At 35.6% G+C, this 9,838-nt stretch overlaps 2 protein-coding genes and 1 long non-coding RNA gene across 3 annotated transcripts; 1 reads left to right on the top strand and 2 right to left on the bottom strand.

Annotated features, from left to right (window-relative positions):
- The first annotated feature begins 1,222 nt into the window (after positions 1–1,222).
- On the top strand, positions 1,223–4,834 carry LOC104235666 (uncharacterized). The gene is made up of 2 exons (XR_011400495.1): positions 1,223–1,434; positions 4,433–4,834. It is a non-coding gene; the product is annotated as an uncharacterized lncRNA (long non-coding RNA).
- A 354-nt stretch (positions 4,835–5,188) lies between these two features.
- Positions 5,189–8,633, bottom strand: LOC104235667 (transmembrane emp24 domain-containing protein p24beta2-like). Its single transcript, XM_009789481.2, has 4 exons — positions 8,402–8,633; positions 6,565–6,751; positions 6,367–6,474; positions 5,189–5,609 (listed from the first exon to the last, which is right to left on the bottom strand). The coding sequence occupies exons 1-4, from the start codon at positions 8,615–8,617 to the stop codon at positions 5,476–5,478; spliced, it is 645 nt and encodes a 214-aa protein (XP_009787783.1). The 5' UTR covers positions 8,618–8,633; the 3' UTR covers positions 5,189–5,475.
- Positions 8,634–9,089: 456 nt separating this feature from the next.
- LOC104235668 (agamous-like MADS-box protein AGL62) lies at positions 9,090–9,623 on the bottom strand. The gene has a single exon (XM_009789483.1). The coding sequence runs from the start codon at positions 9,621–9,623 to the stop codon at positions 9,090–9,092; it is 534 nt and encodes a 177-aa protein (XP_009787785.1).
- Positions 9,624–9,838: the final 215 nt, after the last annotated feature.

Below are 9,838 nucleotides of genomic sequence, written 5' to 3' on the forward strand. Positions count from 1 at the left end.
CCATGGATTGTTTGTACTAAATGTTATGAATGAAAATGCTAGTACTTCTGCTTACTTGATTGATTCTTTTAATTTATGGCATGCTAGACTAGGACATGTTAGTTTATCTTATATAAAGAAGATGCATTATGAAGGTCTTATTTCAAATATTAATTTTTCGTATATTGATAAGTGTGAAGTTTGTGCAGAAACTAAACAAACTAAGAAATCATATGCTTCTGTATTTAGAGAATCTGAATTGTTAAGTTTAATACATACTAATTTAGGAGACTTGAAACAAACTATGACTAGAGGAGGGAAAAAATATTATGTGACTTTTATAGACGATTTTTCTAGATATACAAAAGTTTATTTGTTGAGAAATAAAGATGAAGCTTTTGATAAGTTTTTAATTTATAAATCTGAAGTAGAAAATCAATTGGATAAGAAAATCAAAAGAGTTAGATCCGATAGAGGTGGTGAATTTATTTTGTTGAAAGATTATTGTGAGAAAGAAAGCATAATTCACGAGATAACTCCGTCATATTCTCCACAATCAAATGGTATAGTGGAAAGAAAAATAGGACCTTAAAGGAAATGATGAATAGTATGCTTGTTAGTTTTGGTGCTCCGGATAATCTTGGGGGTGAAGCCATATTATCTGTCTGTCATTTACAAAATAGGATTCCCTATAAGAAAACGGGTAAAACTCCTTATGAGTTGTGGAAAGGCTATCTCCCTAATTTAAAATATTTGAAAGTGTGGGGATGTCTTGCTAAAGTTATGTTACCCGATCCTACTTATCTATGCGAAAACCCAACTTTTCCAAAAAATTTGTTAAAAAAAATAATTTTAATATCTCAAAAAGAATATTTAAATTAATGTCTAGATTCATTTTTTTTAATGGGTCTCCTAAAGGCACGCTATTTCAAAAGTTTGTTGAGCTTCTTGATTCGGCATTTTTGAACCAAGAAACGAAGCGTTTCTATTTCGGTCATAGGTAGTGTAAGCACCATATAACAAACCATAATTATAAGTTACACTTGGTAGATAATTATATTTTTATTTATTCAAACAACAAAACGAAATCATGAACAAAAAAGCTCATCATAAAATAATAAAATTAAAAATTTTAAAACCACCGGTGGTAACCAGTGGCTCACATTGAAGCCAGTTGTTCCGTCTCTCTCTCCTTTTTTTTCCTTTTTCTGTCTAACGATATTTCCAAAATTCAGTTGTAGAGTTGTAGAGTCCAAGAAAGAGAAAAAGGAGAGAGATTTTCTCTCTCTTTTTTCCCTTTTCTTGAGAACGACTCTCCCTCACTTTTTGTTCCTTCTGAAATAAAAAAAGAAATATCAATTAATCAATTAATCAATCAATTATATTGAGCATTCACATTTTCCCATCAAGTTTTTGAAACAATTTTCTGTCTTTCCAAACTCTAAAGACATGGCGGTATGATTCACAATTCTCTATATGTTTGTCTTCTTTATAAGGTTTAAAAATTGTATTTTTGAGTTCTGATTGTGAGCATTTGTTTTGTTCTTTCACAATGCATGGTTGATTTATATTTTTCTATTCTATTCATAGTCGCCCTAGATTATTTTTTGGAGATCTTTTCCATTTTTGTGGTTTTGAAGGGGAGCATTGGAGCGACGATAAAGTTGTCTCTTTATGACCTATAAGTCACGAGTTCAAGTCATGGAGGCAGCCATTAATGTTTGCATTAGGGTAGGCTGTCTACATTGGTCTTTCCCCGGACCCCGTGTTAATGCGGGATGCTTTGTGCACCGGTCTGTTTTTTTTTTTTTTTGCAATTTATGCTTCCCATATAATGTCTTTTTAAGATATCTATCGGCCTATTTCATGTATGTTCGATACCAATGTACAAATAATGGTGAAATTAGATTTTGAAGAACCTTTAGTTTTTTCTTTCTTTCTTTATTTGGTAACTTTTATAATGTTGGTGAGTGCACACCTCGACTTTTTCATCATGTACTTACTGCCTCCTACTACCGTAGGCTTAAGGTTTAGACGGATAAAACGAAATCACCTAACATTTTTTTCCTCTATTGGGATTTGACCTTGATCCCATAGTTTTCATCCCACTATATCGACCACCAGTCTGTCTAAATCAAGTTAAACTTAGCTCCTATTAGCACATAACACAATGGAAGTGAATAATTCGTTTAAGCAATATCAACTAGTTGGTTAAGGCTCAATATGTTGTTACTCGGTGTATGTCGAGCTTTTTCCCGGTCAGAGACTTACATATTCGCATATCAATTACTTAAGAATATATGTTTTAGTCATGTTAGAACGTTTACTTTAAGTCGTCTGCTCTCTCTGAGTCAGAGAATTATATGCCAATAAGACTTGGTATAATTTTGGTTTATAAATTAGTATCCAGTTAATTATGCATTATCATACTATTTTAGCATCAAAATCATCATATATAGTCTATACCACTTTGTGATGAGAGACAACTGAGGTTTATTACTACCTTTACCATTTATGTTTGTCAATGTTAAGAGTACTTTTCTCCTAACATGTAATATGTAAAAGGCAAAGATTAAAGCTTATGTGGTTCATTTTCATTTCAATATATTTTGACATAGAGCCAAAGGTCTATTGGAAACCGCCTCTCTATCTCTATAAGGTAGGGGTAAGGCCTGCGTATACAAGGGCGGATTTATAGGTTTAAATATGGGGCACGTGAACCCATGGTCTCTTCGTAAAATTAGATATTTTATGTACATATTTTCTGAAATTGGATTTCAAATCCCACTAGATACATTTTTTCTTCCTTTTTTTAGTAGTGCATCCATGTACTAGAAATCCTAGATCCGCCTTACACTGGGTTTGTTATAGGAACTGCCTGATTCATACTACCCCAGAGACCCCATTTATAGGATTACACTGGGTTTGTTATAGGAACTGCCTGATTCATACTACCCCAGAGACCCCATTTATAGGATTACACTAGGTTTGTTATAGGAACTGCCTGCCTGATTCATAGTTCTTTCTTATAGGAAGGTCGTCCACTTCCGAAGTTTGGTGAGTGGGATGTCAATGACCCAGCTTCAGCTGAGAGGTTCTCGGTCATCTTTAACAAAGCTCGAAATGAGAAGAAGACGGGCAAGATAGATCACTCGCCACCAAAGAAAAACTACAAGCATACAGCAACTTTTGGAAAACCTCAATCAGTAAGTTGTGGCTGATCGTCCTATGGCTATCTACCTGTTTTTATGTTATCGTTTCCTCAAGTTATGACGCTTTTGTTGGGAAAAATAGCACGTAGAAATAATATTCACGGTATAGACAAGAGAACAACAATAAACATGGAGTATCAAGGAATGGTAATTAACGAGAATAAAAGAGTAACAAGGACACCTTACTAAAGTGCTATGATGTTACATAATTATATTGAATACTGATTTATTGTCAAAAGGCTCCTTTTTTACATCAACATGTTGCCTGTCTAGCGACATGGGGACGAAAAAAGGAAGGAGAAGGATGGGGTGGTTTCTCTCGCCTTTTGAATCGAAAACAATAAAAGTATTTACAAAGGTACTTGTGTTGGATTGGAGGTGCAAATCTAATTCAAATAAAGTAGATATAAAAGTAAGATTGGTTATATATGCATTGAGATCTTTCCATGTACTGTTTAAAGTTACAAGTGAGATTCGTAATCTTGAAAATAGGACAAGTTACCTGTACAATAAGTAAATAGGACTTGATAGTGTAGAAAATTCTTTATACTTTTATTTAAAGTGTAAATGGAAAATAGAGGGAAATAAATTTTTTGAACTGGTTCTTTTTTATAAAGGAATTTTATCCCAGATTGGATAGGAAAAGGAAGATTGTTGTGCTTATATATCGAAGCACTTCTTCTAGTTCTTAAATATTTGAGAAGAAAGTAAGTCTCGTGCTGTCATTGCTCGGCTTCGGTCGGATTCGGTACACTTTTGGAAAGTTTCCAAACAGACACCTTCGCACCATTTCAAATCTGACCTGATGGCTATAAATTCCTAGGCTGAAAATCTGAAAACACTCTCCCCTCTCTCTTTTGCATCACAACATTGTTTTCGAAAACAGACATTGTGATTTGCTCTACCATTTGAGTTCGCCAAAGTTCTGTAATTTGAAGTGTTGTTATTACAGAATAGTTTTTCTTTATATCCTGGAAGGAATTAATCCAAAATACCTTGGGCAACAGTGAGGGTATTAAATTTCTTAAGGACACACAAGAAAATTGTGAGCTCAAAATACTTTTTATGTTTCGTGTTCTAAGTTCTGCTTTCTGACTTTTCTGGTTATTCTGTTTTTTCAGTTTTATGCCAATACTGTTTTTAAACACAGTTACTAACACAGATAACATAAACTCTTAAAGTTATAAACAATTTAGAATCATTTTTTCTGGATAATAACATTATGGACATGCTTTTTTCAGAAGAAATGGTTCTGCTGTATGCGGTCGGGTGATGCCGATTGATGAACTCTGTTTGCTCCTAGACACTGCAATGGAAAGTATAACTTTTTTGAAAACTTATGCTAATGGTGTTCCAGAAGACTGGAGCTGTAGTCAAGCTGTGATGGATCCTGCTGGAATAAAACTTTGTTATCTTATAATATTACTCAGATTACAGCTTTTTGCTACCAAATCATATTGTGTTATCGATGTGTTTAATTATTTCTAATCTTGAGTTTATTATTGTTACTGTTAGTTTACAAGTTTAACAGCTGAAGCTTGACAAATTCCGAAAGGAGCTCGTTCTCTTTATTTTGTTTCATCGATTTTGTCCAGATCCCACTTTTCTTCCGGGAAGGAGAATGATCTTATCTTTCCCGCGTATATTTTGTCCAGATCCCATTACTTTTTATTTTAGTTAAGATTTGGGATGAGTTGCTACATAGTGTGAGAAAAACCTGTTTGATATTTTGGAATACCATCAATTGGCACTTAATGATATAAGCCTGAACTTTCCCCAGTATTTAAACCGTTCAAAGTTTTTCGATTAAATCAGTACTCCCTCTGTCCGGTCTATAGAGCAAAGTTTGAATGGGCACGGGCAACGGAGTTTAGAAAAGAAAGAAAGAATAAAGTGGGAAGTATTAAATATTGGACATGAGCTGACTAAAATTCAAAAATCTCTTTAGCTGAATAAAAATTAAACACAACCTATTAAAGTCAATGGTACTATGCCACAAAAATTATCTATCAGAGAACAGCAAAAAATGAAGGAAATTGTGATAGTTTAATACGTTAAACAACGCGTGACTTCATATGGAACTTGTGAATCTTGCAACTAAGAACTCTCCGGAATCAGCCGTCAATAAAATCTCAATTTTTAATGCGATCTATTTAACTGACTAACTGTGAACTACGTGGACTTGATTTTTTTTTTCTGCTAAAAAGAGAATGTACATGGGACGCTTTCTTAAAAAAGAGTGAAGTTCCGCCCATGTCTGAATGCTAGCTCCAGGAATGCAAGTCTAAACTCTTATAGTCCGAACCTTCTGTTCAAAAAGGCGTTGGAGGAGGAAGACCTGAAGAAAGCTGACACCAACAAGCGTAACTGATTCAAGAATGGCTTTGGTGATTGCTCTTTGGCTCATACCTTCATTGACTGCACTTCCAGCAGGAAATAGTTAGCCCCAGTATGAGTTAACACTAATAAAAAGCAACTTCTTTTCTTTCTCTATTTGCTGGATTAAGCTTAACATATACATTTTCTACAACTAATTACGCTCCTCTACTCTAATTTTGAGCGATCCTATATTGCTCGGACTCTCCGAAAATATCGCCGGGTGCGTGTCGGATCCTGTTAAAGTAGTATATTTTTGGATGATCCGACACGGGTGCAGCAACATTTTGGAGAGTCCATACAACATAGGAGTGATCTACTATGAAGATACAATGGGGAGGAAGATTCTAGCTTCTCCACTATGCACCAGCATAGATATCGGACAACTCTGTCCATCAAGGCTTGGACGGATGGGAAAATATCACCTACTGATTTTGCCTCCCTGGGGTTTGAATATGAGACAATATGGTTCTGAACTCACTTCATTGACTACTAAGCCACACCCTTGGGTACAAATAGAAAAGATATTATGATAGAACCAAAAGTGAGTAGGAATCATCACTTAGCTTGAAACTGAACTAGATAAAACGGAATCAAGGTAGTGGATGCTACACTGAGATTGCATGTAAATGTTATGAGGGATTTTTTCTGGTAGTGGCCAATGGCATACACAACATTTGCGCAAATGGTGTCGGCATATTGTCACAATTCGATCTAGAAGTAAGTTTGGATATAAGATTTGTGTTTTTGTTTTGAGGCTTTACTTCCTATCCGAGATGTATACAGAGAAGATAGATACCTAATGCCTGGCGTTCAGTCTGTGCTTCAAGCCAATGCTGTTCAAACTGTATGTTGTAAAGAGCTGCTTCTAACTTTGATATCTGTTCCAGCAATGGATCAAAATGCTCTGTAGCCATTTAGCGGAAAATATTCATACTTAGTACGATAATAGAGTTGAAGAAAGAAAAAGATGAACCAAAACAGAGAGGATTATTACCATCCTTTGCATGCTGATCAAAGTATGTATAATGGACAACATGCACGTCGAAATCCAAGGTTTCATGATAAGGCGATTTATTTGTGAAGCAAAACTTGTAAACGCCTTTTCTGTGAGCGACAAACTCATACTTCTCACTAGTCTTGTCGGGAAAGTTGTGAATCTGCTCTCCAGAAGGCCCCTTAATCTGAAAATTAAAACAGACTTCAGAACATTCAGAAACAGTTGGTACAATATAACAACAATAACAACAAACCCAGTGTAATCCCATAAGTGGGGTCTGGTGAGGGTATACCTTTACCTTGAGAAGGTAGAGAGGCTGTTTCCGATAGACCATCGGCAGAAACAATAGGTACAATGACAATAAGAGAAAAGGCAATTCAAGATAAGATAGAGGAAACCAGAATCAACATGTTGTCTGACAAGCACCAACCAAATTTCACTATTTCTACTTCTAATAAGAAAGTAATGCCACAAAAATTGCAAGAAGCACTTCCTATTAGAAGCAGGGCGATTGATGTAATGGAATTTAGGAAATAGAAGCTACGGAATGTCACAGCTTCTACTTCAAGTTGAACACCAACTTATCTGGGAGTATAGAACTAGTAGTAGGGGACAGCCCGTTCCACGAAGCATCTCGTGTTCACGCAGGGTCCAGGGAACCCAAGGGGTGTGATGTAGGTAGCCTACCTGATGCAAACATCAATGGCTGATTCCACAGCTCGAACCCGTGACCTATAGGTCACACAGAGACAACTTTACCGTTGCTACAAGGTTCCCTTCGGGATGGAGAACTAGTAAAACTTTTTAATCAACCTTTGGAAAGTTCAGAAGGAACCAGAAAGCATGTACAATGCAAATTCAAGTAGATATCATGTCTCTGTTGGCGTTTTCAGTTATCACATTCTAACTATGAGACAAGAGTTCATTCTCTCAGGTATGTGTATCAAATCTCAATTTCAACTATCAAACTACATGGTTCTTTAGGTACATTTCACAACCCCTTGGGTGCGGCCCTTTCCCAGACCCAGCATGAATGCGGGACCGGGTTGCCCTTTACACTAATCCCATTTCATTATTTAATGTGAATCGTGCTCCAAACTAGCACGAAAAACAATTTATTTTCTTATAAAGGTGGTGTTTCATCCAACTCGTGTGCATCTCGACTAATTTATTGAACAACCTATTACAGTTAAAAGTAGATGTGCCAGCCTGTCAGGTGAATCTGCCTACGATCTCATAATTCTCTTCAATGTCTCAACCACTCGCTCATCCTTAGGCACAATTAGCACAAAAAAAAAAACATATCAACATACGCAAACATAATGGCGTTGTTTTCATGTTTGTTCAAAGGGCAGCTCAGTGCACGAAGCATCCGCCATTCACGCAGGGTCTGGAAAGGGTCGCACCCTAGGGATGTAATTTTTTATGTCTGTTCATAAGCTATATCTGGAAAAGCTTCAAACTGTGTTGTGAATCAATCAAGAAGCATTGAACGATAGAAATAGAAAAGAAAAGGGAAAGTGTAATCCATGGTGAAAAAGAGAAAGTCAATACAACGGCGGATTTAGGGCAGGTTTTAACTAAATAGTTAGTCCACATATAATGTGTATAACCATGTGTAATTAGTATATAATTCATGTATACCGGTTAGGAAAAGTAAACAGTAATCTAGCCGTCTATTTGTGTAAAGATCCCTAGAAAAGATTCAGATGTATACATATAAAGTGATCATTCTAAACTCACTCTAAATCTTCGATTCGCCACTTGAGTAAACACATCCCAATTTCAGAAGAAAAGTAGAATATGAAGAGAAAAAAAGAGGAAGATTAATTACCAAAAGATCAACAGCACCCTCACTAGCAGAATGCCAAGGAGTGTCAGCTTTAATGACAACAAAGGAGACATGAATAGTGTCACCTTCCAAGTGAACATTGTGAGACAAACACTCTTCTCTCTCTATCACAAATCTAATCCCATAAATTCCCTGAAAACACATCACTAAGAGAAACAGTGCCACTCTTGACATGTTTTCCCATGACCCAATTCCCATTTATGCATTCAGGATTTCAAAAGATCCTAACTGGAAAAAAAAAACACAAGATTTTTGAAAATGGAGTATTATCTAACTAACTGCCAAGACCAGGTCTATAGGTTCCACAAATGACACAAGGAGCTTGTTTTTCTCCTACTAGAATATTTGAGACAAATGATTTAGGAGTGCTAATTTCATTTTTTATAGGCATTTTCTAATAATTATTCAAATTTAGGTTAAGAACACCCTTGATCATTAGGTCAGACTTTGCTTTGATATTTTTAAGAATACAAGAGATGTTGAATTTATTATTTAGAGATCTACTAGCTTGTAAGATAACGCATTTAAAAACTATATTAATTATTATTAATGAAAATCATAGCAGAGTACGTGCATGTAGCATTGTCGAAATAAAATAAAATAAAAACAAAAAAAACACATTCCGATAATATGAATTTGAACTTGCTAGTTTTGTGCGTTGTCGGCATCTTTAGAAGTAGTTTGGTGATGAGGATGAAGCTCCAATTTCCAATTGATTCAAATGATTGTTCAAATTAAACATAGCATTGTCTAACCACGCTTCAAACATTATCATTTCACATGCATTGAGCTGCTCAATTGACTCCCACCAATCACTTTGTCTAGTTTTTGACATTTGGTCATAGAAACGTGTTTGAACAGTTGCAGCGTCTTCTCTGGTATCAAACTCTTCAAGCCTACTATTAAGATAGTTCACTTTGTTTCGAGCATAAGCCGCAACTAGGCGATTAATCTCACTTAATTGCATATCAGGATTCTGAAAACGAGCAATAACAACATCAATTGTAGGGTGAAAAAATGAGAAAGGCTTACCGGCAGGGGAAGAAAGTACGATTCCAATATCAGCATCACATTGGGAAACAAGGTTGCTGGCCTTTTTGTATAAGCCCGTACGACGCTTTGAGAATGTGGCAAAGCGGTCGTCTTTGTTTTCTATTTTTTTTATTGCTATCTTTTGACGCCCTTTAGTCTTCTTGCTCACCATGGCTAAATTTATAAAGAGAGTTGATAAAGGATTACTGATGAATATTTTATCGAGAAATGGTACTTAGAAGAAGAGCAATATTACGGGTATTTATATACATCAAGAACTACATCACAATGGCAATATCGCGCCAAATATTGTAAGTTAAAAAAAATCTTTTCATCATATTGAAAAATTATAGTAGCAAAATGAAACCAATTTAATACCACACCAAT

Source organism: Nicotiana sylvestris, chromosome 6 (genome assembly GCF_000393655.2).
Source record: "Nicotiana sylvestris chromosome 6, ASM39365v2, whole genome shotgun sequence".
In the NCBI taxonomy this organism is placed as follows: domain Eukaryota; kingdom Viridiplantae; phylum Streptophyta; class Magnoliopsida; order Solanales; family Solanaceae; genus Nicotiana; species Nicotiana sylvestris.

What these genes read in the sequence shown, in the direction of transcription:
- LOC104235667 (XM_009789481.2), bottom strand. Translation starts at nt 8,617, where the DNA reads ATGGGAATTGGGTCATGGGAAAACATGTCAAGAGTGGCACTGTTTCTC. An exon ending in AGGGTGCTGTTGATCTTTTG is followed by an intron (nt 6,752 to 8,401) that starts GTAATTAATCTT and finishes TTTAATTTTCAG; the next exon opens with ATTAAGGGGCCTTCTGGAGA. An exon ending in TGATCAGCATGCAAAGGATG is followed by an intron (nt 6,475 to 6,564) that starts GTAATAATCCTC and finishes AAATGGCTACAG; the next exon opens with AGCATTTTGATCCATTGCTG.
- LOC104235668 (XM_009789483.1), bottom strand. Translation starts at nt 9,623, where the DNA reads ATGGTGAGCAAGAAGACTAAAGGGCGTCAAAAGATAGCAATAAAAAAA.